Source organism: Cucurbita pepo, chromosome 1 (genome assembly GCF_057944985.1).
Source record: "Cucurbita pepo subsp. pepo isolate OVF chromosome 1, ASM5794498v1, whole genome shotgun sequence".
In the NCBI taxonomy this organism is placed as follows: domain Eukaryota; kingdom Viridiplantae; phylum Streptophyta; class Magnoliopsida; order Cucurbitales; family Cucurbitaceae; genus Cucurbita; species Cucurbita pepo.
Window position 1 is genome coordinate 17,879,598 of NC_141798.1, and position 26,294 is coordinate 17,905,891.

Consider the following 26,294-nt stretch of genomic DNA (forward strand, 5'->3'; position numbering starts at 1 on the left):
TATCAAAAGATATTTCAATTCATACCACATTGAAGAAGTATGAAGTTTCGTGTTATAAATTTTAGGTGGATTACATTTAGAGCAATTTGGAGTTATTGTATTTCATTCATGTATTTTAAGATTTTTTATTTTTACAATTACATAATGGTTAACTATGGTCATTAAGTATGAATGTTACTAACTCTTGGAATGCCTTTAATAAATTTCATTTTGAGACTATGTAAAGCCATGTATGTTGTATTTGTAACGAGACTTGGAAAATGTAGTAAAAGAAGCATTTGTGCTATTCGTTAAAGCTTGACATGATCAATCTTGCTTATGGAGTGATTCGAATCTCAATCAAGTGTTATTGTCTAGAGATAGTTGATCAACAAGAATCATTCAAGCTAGACATGATCGATCTTGCTTGTAAAGTGATTCAAATCTCAAACAATGTTGTTGTCTTGAGATATTCGATCAACAAGGTCATCCGAATCTTACTCCCCATATAGTGATTCCTTATCTTATCAAAGGCTTTAAAACGCGTCTGCTAGGGGAAGATTTCCACACCCTTATAAATGGTGGTTTGTTCTCTTCCCAACCAATGTGGGACAATCACAATCCACCCCCCTTCGGGGCCTAGCGTCCTCGCTGACACTCTTTCCTTCCTCCAATCGATGTGGAACCGCCCCCAAATCCACCCCCTTTGGGGCCCAGCGTCCTTACTGGCACACCGCCTCGTGTCTACCCCCCTTCGGAGAACAGCGAGAAGGCTGACACATCGTCCGGTGTCTGGCTCTAATACCATTTGTAACGACCCAGATCCACCGCAAGTAGATATTGTCCTCTTTGAGCTTTCCCTTTCGGGCTCGCCCTCAAAACTTTAAAACGCGTCTGCTAGAGGAAAGTTTCCACACTCTTATAAATGGTGGTTTGTTCTCCTCCCCAACCAATGTGGGACATCACATATTTATTAAATAAATAAAATATACTTTTCTAAGTATAGGTAAATGGACAGGTTCCCACACTTCACAACTCAGTCGTTCTTGTTCTAAGTATACGTAAATAACTAAAGTATTATTTATAGATGTTTCTCGTATATTGTTTCTATGAAAATGCATGTTCGGTCCAACATTTTTAGTATTTAATCTCACACGAACTATGACAATGTTAATAATTAGCTCAAGTTAACGATAAAAGCAAATGACGTTAAATATTAAACAAGGACGTTTAAGCATAAGATGTAGCTTTCTCCTTTCTCGAGGTATCAACTTTGTTGAATTCCAAATAAAGGGTTTTAGTTTATAGTGGATAAGAGAATAAAAGTGCACAAACTGGAATGAAAGTGAATATATCCGATAAAAAAAGCTTAACCATAACGATTTAAATTAGAAACTTAAATTTATATGTGACGCAAAACATACCGAGCACGAACAAAGACAAAAATTGTAGAGATTTAAGAAAAAACAAAACAACTTAAATAATACTTGTAAATAAACGTTGTCGGAGTACGTTTATAATTTTCATATCAAAACACGTGAATAAAATATTAATTTTTTGACCAATTTCATAATTTATCAAAATATAAATGAACTAATTACAATATTATATCATTAATAAAAAGTATACAAAGATTATAATTACGACGTTTTAAATTATAAACTAAATTTGAATTTTTCCCGGGATTCTTATAAAAACAAATAAAAAATTAATGATAATGTGAATTAAAATAGGAGGCGGAGACGAGAATAGAAGAGGCTTCCTTGTCTCGGCCTCTTACCCATTTCTATTAATTATATTAATTTTAATAAAATATTCATGAACTCTGTTATTTAAAATATTAGGCGAAAAATGGACGTATTGGTAACTAAAATATTAATTATTAAAGTCAAAATAAAAAATATTAAACATGCTTGTTTTCAATTAATATTCTAACAAAATTCTATATATAAATATATATAATATAATATAATATAATATAATATAATATATTTTTTAACAAAAATAAAAAAAAGTAACAGATATTTTAAAACATCTATCTAAATTCAAGAAAGATTTAAAATGTAGCCTTCAAAATAAAGTTTATTTATTTATTTATTTATTTTGTTTTCTAAACAGGAGAAAATGTGGAAATTATGGTTTTCAGTTCTAATATTCGATTTCACTCATATAATTAAAAAAATTAAATCGTCTTACTTAAATATAATGTTTATTAATATATATTTTTTTATTGAAACAAGCTATTAAAATGAATGATTTTTATTTTGATAATTTGAGTGGATAATTAGTGTTACCCATAAGTTCATTAATTTTTATTTAATAAATTAATTTTGGTAATCGAGATGTACTCTTAATCGAATATTCGTATTTATAAAAGAAAAAAAAAGGAAAGAAATATCGAAAGGGGTTGTAAGATTACCAAAATACCCTAAAACGTACGATCAGAGCGTGTAGGGCTAAACGGTCTCTACCGACTCCCAATCAACACCAAATTCCTTCTCGCGGTCGGGAACTCTGGTTGGAACAACGTTTATAAGGCGTAAACATCCCGCGTCGATTCTCTTTTCTTGCTATTTGATCTTTTTCTTTCTTTGGTTGCCAACGGAATTCGTAAGAGCAGCAATTTTGACGCCATTGGAAAACTGCGCAACTTCATTCGTTTACTCAATTTCGTCTTCATCCCAGGTAATTTGCCGTCTTTCTTTGATTCTTTATGACTTTTTCTTTCTTTATTTGATTTTCTTTTTGGCAGAACTCGGTGTTTTCCGGCGTTGATGTTCCTGCATTGCATTGCAAATTCTGAAATTAGGGTTTTGATGCTGCAGATAGTTCGGGTAGTAGTGCCATTTTAGGTGTGTTATCTGGCTGTTGGAATTTCTTTCGAATGCGATGAGAGTTGTTCTTGTTTTCTCCGATTGATGAAGATGTTGTGAGCTAGTGGAACCGGGATTTGATTGGAGGCTATTGGTACACACATTTTACTTGTTTTTCTATTTTGTTGCTCCATGCAATTTTTGAGTTATGGGTATCGATTGGTTTTCGTTATTGGCAAGATAGATGGGTTCATGTGATGACCCGGCTGTGATCGGGGAACCGTTTTGCGGCTCTGGTACTCGTCTGGTCAGCTGTTCGAGTCAACCTCTTCCCAAGCAGCAGTCACGCCAGGAGATGGCTTCCTTCCCATCTAGTTCTAGTAAGGGGCAGATGTTTGAACCAGTTCGGGAACTGGGAGTGATTATGAATAATGTCTGCACGAATGTATCGGAGCTAGCGGCTGAAGGGGAGGATTGGACATTCAGAGGCCCCGAACATGTAGATACTCTACTATTGGAGGGAAGGTTGGGAAGTGATTCCGGTTCGGGCGATAATGATCCCTATCTAAATGAGGAGAATGAGGCTTGCATCTTGGGGAATAGAACATTGAGCTTGGGTATGGAAGAGTCTCCAGACGTTGGTGGTCTGGTTGATATTTTGGGCTGTAAAACTACCATGGAAATGATATCTTTAACTGGGTCATTAGTAAATTCTGTTAAACCCGATGAAGTGGATAATAAGACTTTTGCAATTGATGGCAGTGCAGAAGTTGAAAGAGATGATACAGTAGAAAATGGTCCTATTTTAGCAGGGACGTGTACTTGTACAGATGACTTAAAATCTCCTAAAGTCTGTGAAATTGTTTCTAATTCAGCTTCTTCTGATGAATTGACAAGTGACTACATACAACAGAACGAGCTGGAAAATGATGGCACTGGTTGTTCGTTTTCAGAGGTCACCGATGGGATAACTGATGCTTCAGTTGTTATAGAAACAGACGTGTTGAATGAGATGTCCCCTTTACAGAGTGCTCAAGTACTATCAGTACGTTTGGGAGAATCAGTTGCCAATTATGATCAGTATATTTGCAATATGGACGGGGAGGGCTTCAGTGGTGGTATCTCTGGAGAAACAGTTATTAAAGTTGCTGATATGAACAGCAATCCTGAATTGTGCTTGCAGATGTTGCCTTCACAAGGCTGCGAGAAGATAAGGGAATGGTTTCAATCTGATGGTTCACCACTAACCAGTCACGCTCTAGAAAATGATCTGTGTGATGCAAAGCATGACAGTAATTCCTTATCCAAGTACGTTTCAGAGGTTGCAGAAGACGATATTGATGTCTTGACTAGTCATAATGGTGATGCTGGACAACATATGGATCCCAAGATAGAAAATGACCATAATCTGGAGGAAGCTACACTTCAAGTGAACCCATCTTCTAAGAGGAGTGGCCGGACGAAAACATCAAGCCAAAAAACTGTGACTAAAAGGGCATCCAGGAAAAGCAAAAAAAAAGTGTCAGAGGCACTGATTCTTGAGATTGCACGGAGGAGGAGAAGCTCTATATCCAGGCCTGCTCGTCCTTCACCCTGGGGATCACTGGGTTATATTATTCAGTCATTTGAAAGAATTGACGATGTTCTAGTAAATCAAAGCCAGAAGCAAGGAAATAAGAAATCTGAAGGTAATCAAGGAGGCACCAAGCGGAATAAGAAACAGCCAAGTGAAAGTACACATAGATCAAGAAAAGGGATCCAAGGAAAATGTGCTACTTCAACTTCAACCAATCGTATTCGTTTGAAGGTTAAATTAGGGAAGAACGCAGGTCATAATTTTCTGAACATTGTGGTTCCCGAGATTGTTGATTCATCATTGTCTGCCAAGGGTAACAATTGCAATTATGGGGACGAATCGTATTGGGAAGGTAATTTGGAATTTCCACCATCAACCCTTGGCGTTGATGATCAAAAGCCTGATGAGGGGCCTTTAAGAATGATCTCCAGCTACAACAGGAATCAGGAGAAAGAAGAGAAATGTCCAGATGCTTCTGTTGTCAAGGAACAATGTGCTAATAATGACTCAAGTTGCACCATTATTGTGGACAAGCCATCTGCAAAACATGCAAATGATAATCTCTGTGTTTCCTCCCATTTGGTTGAGCCTGTAGAAAGGGCAAGTGATGCTAGGAGTTTGGATCCTGGAACTTCACCTGATTCAGAAGTGATAAATTCAATCTTAGATATTCAAGTTGGAGCAATACGTCAGGAAATTTTTCAGGACTCAGTTTTGGCATCCTCAGACAATTTTGCGGCTTCTGGACATGTTACCAGTAGTAAGAATGGAAGGAAAGAGAAGCCCAGTGAGGTCGTTACTTATTCTCAGGAAGGTGGCACAGGTGCTTCTGCTTGCAGGAACAGGTCCAAAGCATCAAAGAAGCATGGACAAAGACTGAACGTGGACAATCAGCTTGGTTCTGGTGAGACGTTTACTTACATTGGTGCTAATGTTTTAAACTAATTTTTAACTGTAAAAGGAATTGTTTATGGAGCAAGTGCCTTTGTCACAGGGACTGAACTTCCAGAAGAGGCTTTGAAAGTGGAAGGCGCTCTCGAAGTTAAAGAATGTTGCAGAACAGATGTTGGCAGTGTCTTTCCTGAATCAGAGACTTTGAAAACATTTCTTCCTTCTCAATCTGCAAGGAAAAAACATACCAAAAATTCAAAACCTATTAAAACAAGTAAAGGCAGGTCCAAGACTACTTGCTCAAAAAGCAAAGTACAGAATGCTTCTAAAGAGAGGGTTTACCAACGGAAGTCTGTTAATAAGAGTAAAATCAAGAAGGGTGTATGCCAACAAGTTTTGACTGAAACGGAAAGTCACCAAGTAGTGGGTAATTTTTCTTTATTTGATTATGAGTTCACTTGTAGATTTAATTCTTCTCCTTCTCTGAACATGATTATCAGAGTTGTTTTTGTTCTAGATTAGTGCTAACCCATTGGAAAAATTGAAAATTTCTTTCTAATTTTACTTGAATGTTTTAGGACATTACCTTGTAGACAAGCCAGAGAAAAGCGATGACATCACTGCATCCACTGCGGCAGTAAATTTGAATGTGGTTCAGGGCGCTGTGAATGAGCAGTATACACCTCCTCGCAATGCTTGGGTGCTCTGTGATGATTGTCATAAATGGCGACGCATACCAGCTTCTCTTGTTGATAGTTTAGGACATGCAAGTTGCACATGGTACACATTTATTCACCACATACCACTTAAAGGGTGGCAGTGATTCAAAATCTTCTTCAATTGTTTAAAATTTTTCTTTTTAGACTCACAATTTGCATTAGAATATTAGAATGTATTCTCATGCAGCATTTTCATGAACCGGCATTCTACTATACCATTTGTAGGCACCAGTAACTTAGGAACGGGGGGTTGGGATTGAAGAAACTTTAACTTAGCCTGAGTGTTGCTTAGCAAATATAGATTGGTAGTTGGTGAAATGCCATTTGTTTTTTTGTTTTGTTAGGCTGCTTACTTACTCTTTGAGCTACCATATATATTTTTTTATTTTCTCATTTTTGTTACAAAATTGGATATTTACATGAAGCGATTTATATATATATATATATATATATTTTCTGGAAATAGAGTCTTCAGGGGATTTTCATATTACCATCTTCACTCTGTTTTTGGGATATTATTGAACTTACGAGAGAAAGGACCAAGTCATACCATATGCCTGGGTTATGGTATTTTCAATCTTGTGCTAAATGTAGTTCCATGTTTTTCACTGTCCTTTTGAAGAGAACTAAGGTGGATGTGTGGGCTCTTATTAGGTTCCATGAGTTTCTTTGGGCTTTGGTTGCTAAGTCATTTTGTGGTTTCCCTGTTAGTTTTCATTTTACTTGATTAGAGCCCATTTTTATTTTAGTTTGATTTTTTTTTAATGGCTTGGTTTTTTCTATCCCCTTGTATTCTTTTATTTTTTCTGGATAAAAGTTCGGCATGATTAAAATTTACTATGCCCTTGCTCCTTGACATCATATAAATTTTCTAATTTTTTCATGAATGAACTTTAATAAACTCTCGTGGTATTAAATAGTTTATTATTGTGGAGTGTATCTTGTTCGTATTTTTTGAATATGCTTTTTACAAATTAATATAGTTAAAGCGGTTATTTTTTTGGTATCCTCTGCTCTTTACTTCGCCAAATCTGTTTGTGTTTCTTGCATATTATTTTTCTTTTTCTAGTACCAATATACTACAAGAACTTTTGAACTCCTCTTTTTTGCAACTCCCTTGGATTGGAGCATCTTTTCCTTTTTTTTGGGTGTAAATTTCATACATCAGCAATTTTTTTTACTAGAAAAATATGCGTGCATATCATATTTTACAATGATTTTTAAAATTTGTAAATTTAATTTATCTTCGTTTGTCTTTAAAGGACTTGTAAGGACAATGTGGATAAAGCTTTTGCTGATTGCTCAATCCCACAAGAGAAGTCAAATGCAGAGATTAATGCAGAGTTGGAAATATCTGATGAATCTGGGGAAGAAAATGCTTCCAATAAACGGCTAACTTATAGGGAATTAGAGAGTTTTCATCCAACAACAGGTACTTGGATGTAGCTTTGGCTGCCATCATAGTACTATAAAGTTTGGAATTAAGTTACAATTTTCCTTAGGAAGTACATATAATGATAATAATGATGATCATGATGATTATAACTACTTTTTAAGCTTAATATCCTGCATTTCTTATAGTTGACACGTGACTTCTGTTCTTTTTTACAGTGACGGTAGTTCCTCAGGAGAACAAATTTTCTTCAATTAGTAGCAATCAGTTTTTGCACCGCAGTCGTAAAACTCAAACTATTGATGAGGTGCATTTTTCTAGAAATGTTTTGTCATGATTAATGATTATTAAGATTTTTATGCATGTGCTCTCAAGGTTCAAAGTGGGTTTAACTAGTATGCTGAAACTTTCTCAAGTGTATTAGTTGGGAAACATGGAAAATGGTAAGTGGAAAAAAAAAAAACATTTGAGAAGTGTGCTGTGAGGTTTGGATGATTTTCATATTTTTGTGTCTTTAGCTATGGAGATCTTTGTTTGTATTCTCATGTTTTTGATTTTCCTGTGTGTTTTTCTTGTTCTGTTGCTTTGGCTAGGGTTAGATACGTTGCCTTTTGTCATACCAATATCCATATATTTTTTGGAAGAAAATGTGGGTTGTTTCTACTAATTTAATTCATACACTCTTTCAATCAAATTGGGGAGTACCTGTAAATTTAATTTCATATTCTTGTGCCTTCAGTAATGGAGGTTTTTGTTGTATTCTCATGTTCTTGATTTTCCGGAGTGTTTTTTAGCTCTGTTGCTTTGGCTTGGGATAGATACCAAGCCTTTTGTCATACAAATATACAAATATATATATGTATGTATGTATGTATATACATATATATGGAAGAGAGTGTGGGTTGTTTCTATTAACTTAGTTCATACAACCTTTCCATCAAATGGGGGTCTACCTGTAAAGTTATTATATTGTTTCCTTAATAAGGCAAATCATTAACTAAGAAAGCACAAGGTAGGAGATATACGATCTCTTTGTACTACTAAGAGCAATTAAGAAAGATCCTTCAATTAGTTGTAATTAAAAAAGGAATGCTGTAGTCCTTTGCGAGGAAACTTAACTTTGAAGCAAGAAAAGAAGTGCTATAAGTTCTAGAAAATCCCGGTAAACATCCTTGAAAATCTCCTATTCCTTTCTAACTAAAGGTGTTTTGTCCTTTCCAGCACTAGACTGGCTCACAAATCTTCCCCTTACCCATCGCACTTTGGCTGAGCTAACCCTGCTTTAGAAAATCCTTGGTCTTTCCTAAAAACGTGGTTAAGGACCTCCTTCCAAATTTAACTGCCTCCACAGAATAAAAACCTGACTTTTGATCCACAAATTCCCTGTATATTCGAGCAGCCTCCATCAGTGGGAGAGGGACAAGTGAAGAGGTTTCTTCTGAATTTGTTTTTCAGTTCATTTTTTCACAGAACAATGAGCTGGGAAATGATTCACGGAGTTGGTTGATGGTTCCGTTTGTTTACTAATGCTTGCTTTTTCACAGCTCTTTATCCTCTATGCGTCTATGTATGTTGTAGAATATATATTTTAATTTGAAGTTTCATTTCTCAAAAAAAAAAAAAAAAGAAAAAAAGAAAAAAAGTAATACAGTCAGCGTATCCATGTAATTTATTTTCTAGTTGGGGGAATGTTTGAAAATGGAACTTGTCACTGCAATGCGTTTAGATTTATTAAGGCAGGGTACAGTCTAGAGTACATTTTTTTTATAAGACAGTCTATGGTGTATTGCTCTTCATAAAGTTGATGTGAAAAGTTCGAGAATAAAATTGGAAACTTTGACTGTGGTTATGGAAGTAATGTCCACAGGAACGCTGAATGGACATAGAATGCAGAGTACATTTTTTTTTATAAGACAGTCTATGGTGTATTGCTCTTCATAAAGTTGATGTGAAAAGTTCGAGAATAAAATTGGAAACTTTGACTGTGGTTATGGAAGTAATGTCCACAGGAACGCTGAATGGACATGGAATGCACAAGATTTTTTTCTATGATAAAAACAGAGAAGGAAAATATTCCACAAGAGGATCAAGAACAATCTAAGGGAGGGGGTAAAGAGCACCCCCCAAAACCTATACAAAGAGAGCTTTTCAATAATTTATGATCTTCAGAACGCTGTAATTAAAAATAATCACGTGTGAAGAAATCCACCAAGAAGCCATATTTTGTTCAAAAGTTATTGTATTCCTTTCCTTGTACATGTGCCACAAAAGATCTCTAAAGGTACAACTTCTAACTACCTTGGCTTTACCTTTAAGATTTGAAACAGTTAACTCTTCCATCATTCAATCATCCACTTTCTGGGGTAAACAAAACGAGATACCTAGCAACCCAGCCACAAAACTCAACGAGCGAAAAGAAAAATCACAATGGAGAATCAGATGGTCGATAGTCTCATCCTTTTTTAAGCACAATCTACAACCTGAGGGTGAGAGGAACCAGCCCTTAACTCTCTTTGCAGCCTATCACCCGTGTTGAGACTCCTGAACTCCAGGGACCAGAGAAAAATTTGAACTTCTTTTGGGGCACTTGTTCTTCCTATTAAACCTGGGTAAACCTGTATTTACCTTGGAATGTACAGAAATTTATGGAAAATATACAGTGGATGAAGTTGATGTTCTAACGCACCTGAGTCGTGGAGTTGATGGAGTAGCTATTCTCATAAAGTTTGGTTGCTGAGGCTGCAACATTTGTTGTCCTATTGTTGATTTCATATATATTATTTTCTTTTCTTGTAGGATGGTGAACAAATTTATCTATCTTCTCTTTGGCGAGGATAAAATATAATTTGTTAGCACATATGACCAGTGGTTGGAATCAGTATCTTGTAGGCAATTTTGTTTTGTCTGTTCGTATATTTTATAGTTCTTCATCTTATCATGATTTGTCAGTGTTGGAAACCTTCAGATGGCCAATTAGGTTATGAGTTTCAATACATCTAGGCCAATGTTGTATTGTCCTGATTTTGTATATTTATGAATCTTAATCAGATAATGGTTTGTCATTGCAAACCGTCTTTGGATGGCCGGTTAGGATGTGGAGATGAATGCTTGAATCGAATGCTCAATATTGAATGTGTCCGAGGTACATGTCCTTGTGGAAACCTTTGTTCTAATCAACAGGTATAGCTACCTTTTCTTAAATCTCTAGTTTGATCTTCTTGGTAAATAAGTAAAGTTCTGATGGAATAGTGAATTTAATTTTTGAATATGTGGTTTCAGTTCCAGAAACGCAAATATGCCAAATTACGGTGGTTGCGATGTGGAAAGAAAGGTTATGGGCTGCAGTGTCTTGAAGATATATCAAAAGGACAATTTCTCATCGAGTATGTTGGAGAGGTAATTGTGAAATCCATAGTCCAAGGCATTTTGTAGGATGATATATGGTTACTTTTCATGTACCCTGAGAGTTGCATATATATATATATATATATATATATATATATTTCTTGCTTCATTTGATTTGTCTATCATGTTGATTGCACGTGCTGGTAAGAAACTACTATTTTTGTCGGACCAATAGTGTAATCTCCATTATGATTTCACTCTTTCCGCTGAAAAAAAGAAAAGAAAAAGTGCAACTGTATGAATATGTCCATGAATATGTGAATCTCATTATGACCATAAGAATGGAAGGATAACAGGTAAGTAATGAGAATGTGTATAGAGGTCAAAGTCCTTTATAGTATGAATTTTCTTTTGTCCGACCAGAGATGTTATCCGTAGCCTCCTTTGGTATGTGGTTTGACTTTTCCCTTTTTCTTGATTTCATCTCATTAATTTAATTGTACCTTACACACATTTTGATGTGTTCGATGTTTTATGATTTTATGTTAATCATATTTATTTTTTATTTCTATTATTTGGTCTATGCAGGTTCTTGACATGCATGCTTATGAGGCACGTCAAAAGGAGTATGCATTGAATGGTCATCGACATTTTTACTTCATGACACTCAATGGCAGTGAGGTTGAATCTTTAATTTCTTTGCTAATGTTCTTAATTTGATCTTGTTCTTAACACATGTTTTATTGTGAGGTTGTCACCTTGCTACAGTAGTTTTTTTATTTTGATCGTTAAGTTATGGGTTGTAGAATGTGCGAATTCTTTGTTGAAATTTATTACGGTATATTGCTTCTTATATACGATTTGATTCTATCTACTATAAGACTGAATATACATAACATTGAAATTATAGAGTCCTTCAATGTAATGTAAATATCCTTATGGCATCATGTGGGTGCTATGCTGTGCTTATTTGTCTTTGACAGGGGAGCTTCTCTCTATCCTTAATGGGCTCTGTTCTCTAACGACGGAGGTTTTTCTTTAGATGCAGTTTAGAGGGGTGTGGTTCCATGTGAATGCTACGTAGGTGTCATGTATGATCATTTAGGGCCTAAAAGAAAATCATTGGAGATCAAAAGAATTCTCAAAGCTAAGGCCTAGTGGTATTAGAATTTAGATGTAAGTATAGGGGCAAAGTTGCAACTAACCTTTGAAATCCATGAATTTTATTTATATTGTTTGTCTAGATTAGAATAAAAACCTCTGTGAAAACTGTTACTTCTCCTGCTAAGATTAGTTGGAAGTCCTCATTCTCCTGGAGTTGTCTTTGCCACTGTACGTGGTAACAAAAAGATAGAAGGCAGTGGTAATGTATGGCCTCTGAGACAGCCTTGACCAAGCTACCAAAGTACGACTTCCACCTCTTGATCAAGTGGCTTGAGCTTCCACTTGATTAAATGTCTAAAAGTATAATATCATTGCTTAACATGTTGAAGGAAAATATGACCCAATGAATACCTTGATGAGGTGTGACTCACTTTATTCTAGATTAAGCCTAAGTCATAAGTTGGTGCTTCTAAGTTTTCATTGGTTAAGATTGTGGCGCTAATTGTTGAGCCATCATTATTGGATGTGTTTACTTGGGTCATTAATTTGAACATGTGCTTGCAGAACATTTGGCTGATTTTTTCTTTCACGTTGGTGTGCTTGAGAAGCTTTTGGTTTTGTTAGTTATTCATTCTTGAGGCAAAGGTGATTTTTAGTTCGTTATTGATGATTTTGTTCCATAAAAGAGTTCTCGTTTTTAGATGCTGATCATCCTTTTGGAGGTCTGGCTGAAGTATGCTGCCATTTTTTTATAGCTCGAAGGAAATGGTTTTAGTTGGTTTGGTTTGCTGGTTTTCAAGTTGTTCTCACTAGATTTTTCCTTGGAATTATTGAATGCTGTCTTTATCTATAATCAGATTCTCTTCCCCGTTGAGTGAACTCATGAGCTTCCTTGGTGATTATGAGGTTATCTCCTTTCATTCCTCTTAATTTGGTCTTCCACTTGGCCATGATTTTAGATGTGCCTCCATTTAGAAATCGGTCTTGGAGAAATTATAAAAACCTCTTGCCTTCGAGAAGAAAGTCTTCTTTTCGAACGAAGGTGAATTGACCCTAATCCACTCTGTGTTTAGTGGTATCTTGATCAATCTCTTATGTCTTTAATCTTTTTGTTGGGGTTTGTGAGAGTTCAAAGAGGATTGTGAGAGACTTCATGTGGGAAGGAGTGAAAATGGTTGGGGGCTCTTTTTTTATTTTTATTTTTATTTTTTATTTTTATTTTTTATTTTTATTTTTTATTAAGAGACTAATGTAGAGCTCATCTTATCGTTGGGAGGTGGAGCTTGGGGTGTTAGGTAATAGTAACCTAAGGTGGCCTAAAGATTCCCTTTAGGCCAAATGGTTGTGATGTTTTCCCTTGGAGGTTAATGCTTTATTGCTCAGGGTTAATGGTTGTGATGTTTTCCCTTGGAGGTTAATGCTTTATGGCTTAGGGTTATTGCGTGCAAGTATAACCTTCATCCTTATGAATGGGTTGCTAGAGGGATTTTGAACGGCACTTTCACACACCTTGGAGGGTGATTGCGCTTGGCATCCTCTTTCTTAGTTTGTCAAATGTTTGGTGGGGAATGGGTCTAGTACTTACATTTGGAAAGAAGGAAATCAGAGAATATTTGCAGAAAAGACACAGACCTACACAAAACTTTTCGACAATGTTGTTTGCCTAGCTAGATCTTGGTGGAAAATGTCTAATATTTTTACTCCTATAGTTATACCTCCCTCATTGAAAATTAGTAAGGTCTTTTGTAAACACCATGGATTGTATATCCCTTTTGTAAATTTCAATCATCAATGAAATTGTCTCTTATTAAAAAAAAAAAAAAAACATTCGTGAGGACACTTGGGTGGAGAATAGACCCATATGTTCTAAATTTCCTTGGCTTTATCCATGAAGAATAGTTTGATAGAGTTTCTCTTGTCAAGGTAATCCCCTTTCCTCTCTTTTTCTCGGTCTTATTGGCCACGATCAGGAAACAATGGAGGTGTTGGCCTATCTCTCACTATTAGGGGAGGCTTCAGTTGTGTCTTTGGGAGGGACGGTTTTATATGGTCTTAATCCTTCTTTTGTTTTCATGTAGTTCTTTTTTCCATCTTGTGTGATCCCCCACCTCCTGATGGTGTGTCCTTTTTTGTCATGGAAGGTTAGAATGTTGGAGATGGTTAAATTCTTGGTGGGACATGTTTTGCATGGGTAGGTTTATACCATGGATTGTACTGTGAGACATTCCTCCTTTGTGGTGGGTCCTTATTGGTACATTCTATGTAAGAGTGTTGGGAAGACCTGAATCATATTCTTTGGAGTTGTCAATTTGCTCGCTCTACAGGGATAGTTTTTTTTTTCCAGTTGTTTGAAGTTTGTGTGCAAGGCATGTGGACTTTATGTCTATGGTTTAGGAGGTTCTCCAGCATCCTCCCTTTTGTGACAGGGGTTGACTTCTTTGGAAAGTCATTCTCTCTCTCTCTCTCTCTCTCTCTCTCTCTCTCTCTCTCTTTGTGGTATTTGGCTAAAAAGGAACAACAAAATCTTATTAGGGATCGATCCAATGTCAGACTCAATGCCTCAGTTTGGGTGGCAGTCTCCAAGGACTTATGTAATTATCCACCAGGTGTTATCTTGGATTGGAGATCCTTTTTTTTACAGTTAGGGTTTCCTTCAATTATCCACCAGGTGTTTCCTTCAATTTTTTCTCATGAGAACCTGGTATTTGAGTGCTTTGTATATCCTTTGGCTCTCTAGTGATATTTGAGATTTTTACTTGTTTTCCTTCCACTTCTGTGGGAGAGAAACAAAAAAATGAACATGTTGAAGGAATCTTTTTTTCCTCTTGACCTGTGCTTCTTTTAAGTAATGCTTTGATAATATCATGTCTTAATTACTACACAGTAAGAATTATTTACAAGAATTTTTTTTATTCCTATTGTATTCTGTTAGAGCTAACATTTTGTTGTGAAAGAACTATATAGCTTGAGATTTTATCATATTCCATCCTGTCCTATACCAGTGACAGACCTCTTTTCTTAATTGCATCGTCTTTCTCCTTCATTTCCCCTTTTGGTGAAAGTTATTTCAAGCCTTTTATTCATCTATACGTGCTTTACAGATCATAGATGCATGTGGCAAGGGAAATTTGGGGCGTTTCATTAACCACAGCTGTGATCCAAATTGCCGCACAGAAAAGGTTTATATCTTATTCACTAAAACATTGTAGCATATTGTTTTTATCAAAGAAAAAAGACATTGTAGCATATTGTTATATTTTCTCGGTATGTTGTCTTCTTTTTGTGTGCACTTTCACCCTGGAAGGTAGGACTTGTATGCAGAAGTGGTATATTATTGCCTGATGAGATCCTAAGGTTTTTGTGTTTGCCCTTTAGTTTGAGGAAAGACCTTCCTAGACTGATTGCTGAGTCTCGAGGGCTCTTTATGGCAAAGAGATAAATTCTAGATCAAGTTCTTATGGCCAGTGGGGCGATAGGGGATTATAGGAGTTGTAAACAGATATGAAGTTGTTATTTCTAAGATTGATTTTGAAAGACTTGTGATTATGCAGATTGAAATTTCTTGGGGAAGTTTCTTTGGAAGAAAGACTTTGGTTCCATGGGGCAATCGGGGAGGATAAGTTGTAACAGCCCAAGCCCACCGCTAGCAGATATTGTCCTCTTTGGACTTTCCCTTCCGGGCTTCCCTTCAAGGTTTTAAAACGCGTTTGCTAGGGAGAGGTTTCCACACCCTTAAAAAGAATGCTTCGTTCCCCTCCCCAACCGATGTGGGATCTCACAATCCACCTCCTTTCGATGTCCAGCGTCTTCGCTGGCACTCGTTCCCCTCTCCAATCGATGTGGGATCTCACATAAGTTGTGTCTTGTGCATCCTCAATTTGCCAATGTCACTAATTGCCTTCTTTTTGTTCTCGAGTCCATTTTTATTTTAAAGACTAGTAGAGGTAATTGTTCTATCATTAGTTTAAATAATAATCGTACTAAACTGGGTAATTGGGCCTCAACTATTGGTTGTGAGGTGGTAGCTTTTCTTCTTCTTATCTAGGTTTTTCTTTAGGTCACAGTTCTTTGAAATTGTTGTTTTGGCTTTCCTTTTGGAATAGATCCATTTTGAATGGCTTTCCTTTAGGCTTTCCTTTCTTCTTCTTATATGGAGAAGATCCAAGAATGGCTTTCCTTTTTGAATAGAGTGTTCTTGTCTGAGGGAGGTAGGTGAACCATCATCCCGTCTGTCTTGGGCAGAATTCTGACTTCCTCTATATATGTTGGATCTTTGTCTTGGTTAGTAAATACTAAGATTATTGAGAAGTTTATGAGAGAATTTTTCAGTAATTGAAGGAGAGCGTTCTCATTTGGTTGGCTAGAAGGTGGCAACAAGATCATTGGAACTTGGGTGTTTCGACATAGGTAATATGAGATTTCACGATGGAATCCAGTTGGTTAAGTGGTTATGGCACTTCTGGACTCGGTGGCACAAATTTATTATTGAGAAATTATGGTCTTCATCCTCTTGAGTTGGCTTTAGTTTGTATGTTGTAGGTTGAAAGGCATTCTTGGAGCCCTTGGACAGCTACCTCTTCTGATTTTTCTTTCTTTTGTCAATTTATTAAATGCTTTGTCGGCAATGGTTTGAATACCTACTTTTGGGAGATTCTTAGGTGGGTAATAGTCCCTTGTGTGTACCCTATAGCCTCGATTATACCATTTGTTCTTTGAGGTTACATTATGTAGCGTCTCTTTTGTCCTTCTCGGGCATCTCTTCTTCACTTTGTCTTGGCTTTTGCCATCCCTTGCCAATTAGGGAGATGACAAATGTCTTGGTGCTTCTGGGAATTTGCAGTTAGTCCAGGGAGAAGTGATATTTGTCATTAGGTCTGCAATTCTCTGGAGGGGTTTTCTTATTAGGTATTTTCGCTGTTATTATTTTTTTTGGTAAAGCACAATTGCATTGTTTGAAGTACTCTTATGGTGCATGCCAATGAAAGATAATAGTTAGATTTCCTATGAGTCTAAGAAGAAGCATAAACAATATACTCTAGTGTTTAGTGAAGTGGAGATACCCTTTTCATAATTCTAGAATATTCTCCTATGGATCAATATTTCTCATAAAATACACTAACTGCATTGAGTGAGGGACCTTTATCTTTAAACTCTTGAAGTTGGCCTGTCTGAATTAACCAAAAGAGATTAGAGGTGGTCATAGGGTATGTTATGCTCGATTAAATAGTGTAGGGTTGTTTGTGAAATATTCGTTCTACTTCTTCCATTACCTCATAAGATTCATATGCAATAGCAATGAGGGAAAATATTGAGAGCCACGGACCAAACTCTGCAACTTTTCATGAGTGTTTATATTGATCGCCGAACAACTTTAAAGCTAAAAACTGACTTTTTTTCTTGAAACTTGTCATTCCAAATGACCTTACAAAAAGAAAATCCTAGTGAGGATTTGGACGTGAAGATTACTTGTTTGGCCATTCTCTAGAATCCCTCCAGTAATAATGATGGCTAGACGGCAAGCAATCCATCCAAGAAATTTACTTTGAAAAGTCATGGTCATTGCATAGTTTTTATGTATTTGCATGTCAACCAACCTTGGTTTTTAGCAGTTTGAGATTTTTAATATTTCTGTTGACCAGGTTAGTTCCTACTTTTCAATAGCAATGAAGTTTTTTATTTTCCAAAATTTTCCTGTCATTGAGGGCAGTGCTAGCAACCTAAACTTTAGGTTTCAGAGTGTTGTTAGAGAATTTATGATTCTATAGTTCTCTTTTCTTTTCAATTCTCATTTTCTTAGTATTGTAACAGTGGATGGTGAATGGAGAAATCTGCATTGGGCTCTTTGCGCTAAGTGATATTAAGAAGGTATTTTACTGTTTTCTTTTGTTACCTTCATGTTCATTTACTGATTCATTAACAGAAAGAATATCCATGAGTTATGATTTGGATGGCTTTTGGTTGAAAGGGTATAAGTTTTAATTAAAAGAGTAGGGATTGGGTGGTGGTTGTTGACAAAGTGAGGTTTGATATTTCTTTTTTGTGTTTTGTTTCTAATTCTTTTTTTGGTTATTATATATAACCCTTAAGGAATGCTAATTGGGGCATGTTCTTTTATGCTCCAAGGGTTGGAATTTTTGTACTTCTGTAAGATTTTTTTTTGTACTTCGTCAATGAAAAGGGGTGTGCGTGTTTTTCTCAATTCTTTTAAAAGATCTACCTTTTGACTCAATGGTAGAGAATACTTCTGTAACCTCCATCTGTTTGGGGCCCCTGAAATACAACTGTTGGATGGTTTATTTATTTACCTTTTTCCTATCAATTCCTGTGGTACAAATTATGATGATAATACTTTTGTGGCTCTCGTGTTATAAAGTATATATTTCTTTCCACAGCTATAGTTTCAGTTTCTTTTGTGCGCCAATTGAAAGTTTCTTTCCACAGCTGTAATCAAGTTTAGCTTAGTTAATTAGTTTTGGTGACATTATTAACACAAGCATGACCATGTGATTTCATAACTTTTTGTAGTTCTCTTTTGATAATGAAAGTTGTCTCCCATAGAAAATCTTTTTTACTTGATCCTTTAATTATCTGTATGGATGGATGCAACTGAACAGGCTTGACATTTCCATTCAACTCTTAGACTGTAAGATATATTTTCTTTAAAATTATCCTTTCCTCAAATACTTTTCCCAAAGTTCTTGGATGATTCAGACATTCCTGCATTTTATTTTGTTCAAAGCTTGATATCTGATGCTTTGGTATCTTTTTAGCTCAGCAGCAGTTTTCTTCTTTTTCCCCCATTTCTATTTTCTGGGTAAACAAAGCTTTGACAAAAATAAATAGAATGTTTGAAAATAGACATCACTTATTCAAGGAAATAGCTGGTAATTTTCTTTCATCAAAACCTTACTTATAAATTAGGGAGGAGACTCAACATGCATTCTTTTGGTAATTAGTAAGTCTTGATTGGTTGTGTCAGATATATTTGATGGTCCTTTATTTACTTAAAGGTATTCATGTTTTTATGTCAATTTTGTCTATACCCGATCAGTTTCTTGTTTGAGTGCCCTCCGTTGCATTTGCAAGAAGCTCTATCCTCTCCAGTTCTTTCCTATTTCAGGGTGAAGAAGTGACATTTGACTACAATTATGTAAGGGTATTTGGGGCTGCTGCCAAAAGATGTTATTGTGGTTCTTCCCATTGTCGAGGTTATATAGGTGGTGACCCCCTCAATTCTGAGGTCATTATTCAAAGTGATTCAGATGAAGAATTTCCAGAACCAGTGATGGTTCGTGCAGATGGTAGAAGTTGGAATAATAGCTTGCAAACTGCAGTTAGTTCGTTGGATGGTGCTAAAATGCAGCCCTCAGAGCGTATAAGAGGGGTTAAGGATAAGAGAGAACAACCTATCAGTATAGCTATCGAATCGAAGATTTCAGAACAAAAAGAGGATCCTCTTAAGGTTTCTGCTGCGAAAATTTCTGAAGAAAAAGAGGATCCTCTTAACCTTTCTGCCTCTACCATTTCACCATTGCACAGTTCATTGGAATTTGAAGACTCAAAGGTAGCATCACCGATTCCACTGCCGGAAATAACCCAGCAAACTGAAGATGTGACGAGCAAACCTGTGTTTGTTGATCAGACAGAAATCTCTCTTATGGAAAGTATTTCCAACAAAAACACGTGCTCTAATGAGCAGGAAGCAAAGTTATCATTTGATGACTTTGATGCTCGTAAGAAATCCAAGTTGGATGCTGTTGAAGATAAGAAAGTGTATATAAAGTTGCATCCTCAAATGAAAACTTCACGTAAACCAGGTTCCATCAAGAAAGGAAAAGTTTGCTCGGTAGAAAAAGTTCAAATAACTAACAAGCCCCAGATTTCGTCTGTAAAGCCCAAGCGATTGATTGAAGGTTCTTCAGGTAACCGCTTTGAGGCAGGTTAGTCACGTTTGGAATACTAGCTTTAGCTTAAATAGCTGTGATAGGCTTGTTAATGGTTAATTTTATTTAATGCTTCAGTTGAGGAGAAGCTTAATGAACTCCTGGATGCTGAAGGGGGAATTAGCAAAAGAAAAGTGAGTTGTTATGGCTTTCTGCATGTTGATTTGTTGAATTTTCTGCTCTTTTAGTTTTATTTGCTTGTGGCAATGAATGGTTATTTTATTTGGGCCCTTTTATGCTCTACCATCAGATTCTCTTTCCTCATGAAATTCTTGTGTTTTTTTCATGGCTCAAAGTATTGGTTTCTGTTTGTGTAGCCTATTCTTCTGTACTTTTTTTCTTGATAAACTGTCATTTTTGCCTTAACCCGAAGGCAAAACAGGGTGGATTTGCATCCGATACAGTGTGCTCGTAGAGATGTATGCATTGTGTTTTGAGTACTCATAAGATTTTTCCTCCCTCTAACAGGACGCCCCTAAAGGGTACTTAAAGCTTCTTCTCCTGACTGCTGCATCAGATGCAAGTGCCAGTGGTGAAGCAATTCAAAGGTTGCCTTTGATTATTTTTTATTTTTTCAATGTTCGATATTATGAATTTTATCCTGTTGTCTTTTAGACTCATTATATTACGCATGTGAAAATATTAAATGTTTTTTTCTTGTTTTGACAGCAATCGAGATCTTTCAATGATCCTTGATGCTCTTTTGAAGACAAAATCACGAGTAGTATTGACTGACATAATAAACAAAAATGGTAATCTCTCTCAGTTTTTTTGGTGGAATCGGAGTGTATTTTCTGTGTTCTTGTTGTGCCATTTGTTTATAGAATATCACATACTGTCTATCTCCCCCGCTCTTTTTTGCTCTTAGGTTTGCGGATGTTGCATAATATAATGAAGCAATACAGAAGTGACTTCAAAAAGATACCTATTCTCCGGAAACTTTTGAAGGTAATACTCTTAATGGAAGTTGCAATATTTCTTTTCTTAATGGAAGTTGCAATTCTTTCTTTCGTTCTTTTTTTTTTTTTTTTTTTTTTTTTTTTTTTTTTTTTTAATGCTTGTTAATGTTCATTATTAATTATTAGAGCCTTTGTGATATTTGCTTCTTGCTTCGGACTGATCTTTCTCTTGTCCCTTCTTTGTCTCCTTTTTTACTCTTGTTTTTGCACTTCCATTTAGAATAATGAAATTTTATTTGGGGTGCCTTTATATCCCTTGCTTAACATGTTTGGTTCCTTATTGGAGTTTGTATACTTTGAACATTTTTGTTCCTTTTCATCTCATTGTTTAAAAAATAATGGAATTTGGCTTTTCATTTTAAAAGAGGCAAAATAATGTGAAAATCTTGAGTCTCCAAAATTTAATAAATGTCTGATGTGACAATCTTGGTCTATTTTGTTGCCTAAGGAATTTGAATAATTTCAAATGAATTCAGTTGGCGTCACATGAAAGAGAATAGATTTCAAATCATGTTTTTATGCTAAAACTTTTCCGGACTTGCAAGATTTCATAAAGTTTGGAGTTCAATTACTTTTATTTTAATTTTATATTAATAAATCAAATTTATAGCCTACATCAGTAAACTCTGTATTTTCCTTTCTTTTCCAGTGTCCAAACACAAAAAATTAATGAGATTCATTTCAGAACTTCGTTCTGAACAAGATGAGGAATTTTAAAATGCACTTCTTGCAATATCTAGATGCTAGGGGTTAATAATCGAACTCTTCTGCAGGTCTTAGAATACTTGGTGATGAGAGAGATACTCACATCAGAGCTTATTAATGGAGGTCCTCCTTGCCCTGGAATGGAAAGGTTAGAGATTGTCATGCTTACTTCCAGTCATTTCCTTACATATAATGTTGAACTATGTGGTAATTTAAATTTGTTGAGATATGCTATCGAAGTTTTCAGTTTCTTCTTGATGGTGCCTTACATAGTGTAAAATTATTTATTCTTTTTCCTTTTAAAGTTTTAAATCTAGAAAATTCATCATGGAGATACTATCGGATGTTTTCTTTTTAAGATGAGAAACATCTTACACTAAAAAATGAAAGAATACAAAAGAGATGATAAGAAATTCCCATTTATTACCTAGGCAATCATATAAAACCACTCCAATTGCCTCCAACAGCTAAGAGGATAGTTACAAAAAAGTATACCACATGAACTTTATATTGAAGCTAAACTATTCACTCTCTCCAAATGGTTGTTGGAACATTCTATTCCTTTCGAACCAAATTTCTCAAGGAAAAGCATTTATAGCGTTAGTACCCAAAATTCTCTTTTTTCTCGTTAAAAGATATTTAGCACGTAAAACTTGATCTGCAGTTTTCTTTCATCATTCTATATAGACAACTACTGCGAATATCAAAGAATTTGGGCAATAAATGCTACCACTAGAGACAACTTACGATTGAAGAAGATATGATCCAACGTTACATTATCTTTTTTGCACAAAATGCAACAGGTAGGAAAATTTTGGATATTGGGGTGACGTTTTTTCAGCCTTTTATTTGAGTGAATTCCTCCTTAGCATTGAGACAAATGAAGAGGTTGATGTTCTTCGGAACTTCTGATTCCAGATTTATTACTAATCTTAGTGGGTAAGCTGGTTTTCTAGGATGAAACAATGGATTGTAGACTTGCAATGTTGCTTGAAGAAGTCCTTGAAGCTTCCAAAATCCAGATCCTCTTGGCTTCCCCTCTTTAATGGTCACAGTTAGTTTTAAACTGTTAAGAGAATGGTGACTTTCCTTACACTGCATTGAATGTTTCTTCTGATCTTAAAAGAAGCAATTATTTCTTTATTGACAATCATATATCTTCGGATTTATATTTTTGTCTCTGTAACTCGAGCAGTCTTGGAAACAGTCTCGTAACTCGGTGAACCAACATTTTTATTCTGGAATAGAATTCCAAGAGTATCACCTAGAAGTTTAGTTGCTTTAATATTTGTCGCGGATAAATCACCATATGTATTGTCTATGATATTGTGTCAAAGACTATCTTTTCTCAAGAAGATATCTCTGCAGCCACTTTGACAAAATAGTTATGTTTCGACTTTATCTTCCCTTATCTCCAAACCCCATCCGTCCACAGGTTAACCACCTTGTGGTGTCTAGTTGATTTGATGGTTGCAGCTATCACCAACCCCTCCCTCCCAACGCAAGTCTCCCGAACTATTTTCTTGATATTTGCAATTTTTGTTGGGAGTTAAACCAAGACATGTAATAAATAGGAGGCTAGCAAGAACTAAATTAGCAATGGTTGTTTTGCCTGCTTTAGTCATGAAGAGTTTCTTTTGGTTGTCAATTTTTTAGTTCAATGTTAGCTAAGGTTCCAACATGTGATTTTATTAGGATTTTCCACGAAAGTAACCATAGACTGTAGGCCGTTCTTCCAACTTGCGTTTGAACAAAACAGCTTTAGCTTCTACAAGATCCCAGCTAGTATTGGTGTCATTTATGGTTGTTTTACCCAAATTAACCTCCAGAAGCCAATTTAAACGCATACAATTTTTTTTGGATAATGTATTGCTCACTGCTTCTTTCTGGTGTCGGTAGTTTTAGGATATTCAATAGCAACCCCCTCTCCATGATTGTTCAAGATTGGAATTGTAAGTAGCTGTTTTTGGTTGGAGAATTCCTCCCCGGGCCCTTTGATTTTCTTTCTTCTTTTTGATACATTTCTCATGGCTTAAACATTTGTCCTTCTCACTTAGGACAGGGACGTTTGACACAAACATGAGATAGTTGAGAGTTCCATTTTTTACTGCCCCTCTGTGAAGCCTTGCAGAATTTTGCTTTTATCTGAGCAGTCCAGACGTTTGCTTAGGACATCAGCCACAAGGAGAAGAGGAAAAAGGGATTTCCTTTGCCTCGATCACCTTGGAGGTTAAATTTATGCATACTTGGATGTAGCAAAATATATATTTATTTTCTGAAACTTTGTATCATTTATCATTGTCAAACCAACCACCCTCCAAGAGTCGTTCTAAAGTAAAGTGAAGTTCTAGCAAAAGATTCATGTAGTTAGGTAGGTCATACAAAGGCGATATTTCGGACCATTGAGGAACTTGTACAAAATAAATTTAAATAGATTAAAGTGAAATTATCATAACTGATAGGGACTGAAGTGTGCGAAGCCAAGTTGCTCAAATGTTGCAAGTAGTTCGAGTTGCAAGTAGTCTTTAACTATTGAGTACAAATTCCAAAAAAAGAACATGCTTTGCCAGTTCATGCATCATAGATGTGTTTGTTCTTTTCTTTTGAATGTATACTTCCAAAAGAGAAAAACAAACTTTCAATAAAGGATTTGACTTGTGTATCTGTATCTTTAGCTAATCATCTTCTTCTGCAGTGAGTGATAATTTGTAGATATTTTTCGCATGCGCTGTATTTTATTGGTCCTTACACAATTACATTTATGCAGTTTGAGGGTGTCTTTACTGTCACTCACAGAGCATGACGACAAACAGGTATCAGTTACAAATTATTACAGTATTGAGATATTTAGTTTTTTGAACTTTCTTAAAGAGCAATATTGCTAAGAGTAGAGTATAAGAACTTTAACTACAAATGAAATTTCTATATAAAAATATATGTCTGGTGCTGTAAAGCGGGTCTCCATAGCTTCAATATTGAAGAGTGAAGTCACAAGTATGATAATAAAAAAATTATTTTCAAATGAAAGATCTATGCAAAATTTACACACTACATTTCACAGTTGCTATTTGCAATGTATCAAGAAAAAGGTAGTTACCATAAATCTCTAATGTACTCAAAGATCAGTAATGATAATTTTTATTAAGTGTATACCGCATCTAAACAATTTTCTAAAGAACACCAATAATTTTCTTTATGCAAATATCAAATATAATTCATGATCCAGGCCTTTATCTATGGCCAAAACCTTTTGAAGTCCAGTTTTGATGAGTTAAGTGTGGACCTGCAGGTACATCAAATTGCCCGAAGTTTTCGAGACAGATGGTTCCCCAGACATAATAGAAAATTTGGTTACTCTGAGAGGGAGGATGGGAGATTGGAAGCTTACAGGGGTTCAAACTGCAGTAGGTTTACAGCATCTCACAGTTACCGGCATGATCAGGATTCTAGACCCACAGATGCCATTGACTGTGTTAAGCAGTCGTCAATTCCAGTGTCTCTTCCAGATGCTCATCCTGCAGAGGTTTGTTCTGTGGCTTCTACAGCTGGTCATTTATTGGATGGACAAAAAATTCGTAAGCGTAAGAGTAGATGGGATCTGCCTGCAGACACAAGCCTAGATCTGAGATTCAAGGAGCAGAAGCTTGAATCAACATTGGTGCAGCGATTTGATTCCAGCCAAATAGATAGTGTTGGAGTGGCACCAATGTCGATAGACAAGGTAAACAGTGTAGATAAAGACTCCTTCTCTGATTCTGTGGAAGTATGTTGTTGCCAAGACGAAGATATTAGGGCAGATAGTGCAGTGCAAAACATCCCTGAAGATATTCCTCCTGGATTTTCATCTCCCTTCAATCTCCCTGTGGCTTCCTCAAGTCCTTTTTCAACAGTTTTAGATCCTCCTCGACAGAGTATTGGCAATTTGAGTTGTGCTTTTTCCACGGTTGGGCATCCACAGGAAAGATATATTTCTCGCTTGCCTGTGTCCTACGGAATTCCGTTTTCTATTGTTCAGCAATGTGGAACATCCTGTGCAGAGAATCTGGAGTGTTGGGATGTTGCTCCTGGTGTGCCTTTTCATCCTTTTCCACCCTTGCCACCATATCCCCGGGGTACGAGAGGCCCACTAATGTCTGCCTGTGGTACTTCCGATAGACAATGTTCTCAAGAAGGTCAGGCGAACAGCCACGATTCTCGAACTTCTTTCTCAGAAGAAGGCACTCCTTGTACAAGTACTACATACCAGCAGGATTTGTGCATTCTATCAAACAACCAACAGATACTAAAACAGGCTAAGGAATCATCATATGATTTAGGAAGAAGGTACTTTAGGCAGCAAAAGTGGCGTAATACACAGTTTGGCCCCCATTGGTCACAGAGAAGGAATCAATGGGGATACCAGGGAAACATCAGGGGTGGAGCAAGCACTACGGGTGATGAAAATATACCAAACGAAGGGATAAATCCATATTGCTCGGATGAACCAAGCGTTAGAGTGGATAAAGCTAATGACGATTCTCATCAGCATGTGCAAAACCAAAATCAGCGTTAAGTCTTAGGAAAGCCGTGATCTACTGAAATTTCAATAGAACCCAATGTACTCTCAGTTCTTTTTCTTACTTAGGTTTGGTACTCAATGGGAAGTTTCTTCCAACTTCAGTATGGTAGTGCTGTTACTCCAGAATTAGTAGTGCTATGCATGAGGTTGATCTTTGCTGCCATCAGCATATTAGGTTTTGGATCTTTATCCATCAATCAGCACCTCAAAGAGGTAGCATTCTTATTTGTATATCATTTTCTCACAAAAATTAAATTGAGACGCAATGTTTAATGATCTTGGGAAAATAAAATTTTCATTGATTCTTGA

The 26,294-nt window shown here is 36.1% G+C and overlaps 1 protein-coding gene across 4 annotated transcripts; it reads left to right on the forward strand.

Annotated features, from left to right (window-relative positions):
* Nucleotides 1-2,413: 2,413 nt before the first annotated feature.
* Nucleotides 2,414-26,294, forward strand: LOC111787769 (histone-lysine N-methyltransferase ASHH2). 4 transcript variants are annotated; one of them, XM_023667831.2, is made up of 20 exons: nt 2,414-2,664; nt 2,732-2,946; nt 3,037-5,272; nt 5,363-5,686; nt 5,838-6,039; nt 7,241-7,410; nt 7,590-7,678; nt 10,420-10,551; nt 10,651-10,767; nt 11,305-11,397; nt 14,922-14,999; nt 17,629-17,685; nt 18,941-19,760; nt 19,842-19,897; nt 20,232-20,311; nt 20,433-20,515; nt 20,632-20,711; nt 21,496-21,575; nt 24,195-24,240; nt 24,717-26,294. In XM_023667831.2, exons 3-20 carry the CDS (start codon nt 3,037-3,039, stop codon nt 25,977-25,979), a joined length of 6,006 nt encoding a protein of 2,001 aa, XP_023523599.2. In that variant the 5' UTR covers nt 2,414-2,664; nt 2,732-2,946; the 3' UTR covers nt 25,980-26,294. The 4 variants fall into 4 exon arrangements, with proteins under 4 accessions (XP_023523599.2, XP_023523586.2, XP_023523605.2 ...); XM_023667818.2 differs by having other exon boundaries at nt 2,732-5,272; XM_023667837.2 differs by having other exon boundaries at nt 2,732-5,272; nt 18,941-19,742.

Coding starts and splice junctions, on each gene's coding strand:
- LOC111787769 (XM_023667818.2), top strand. CDS start 3,037: ATGGGTTCATGTGATGACCCGGCTGTGATCGGGGAACCGTTTTGCGGC. Junction 20,312..20,432: donor AGTGGTGAAGCAATTCAAAG/GTTGCCTTTGAT, acceptor TTGTTTTGACAG/CAATCGAGATCTTTCAATGA. Junction 21,576..24,194: donor CCTTGCCCTGGAATGGAAAG/GTTAGAGATTGT, acceptor ACATTTATGCAG/TTTGAGGGTGTCTTTACTGT.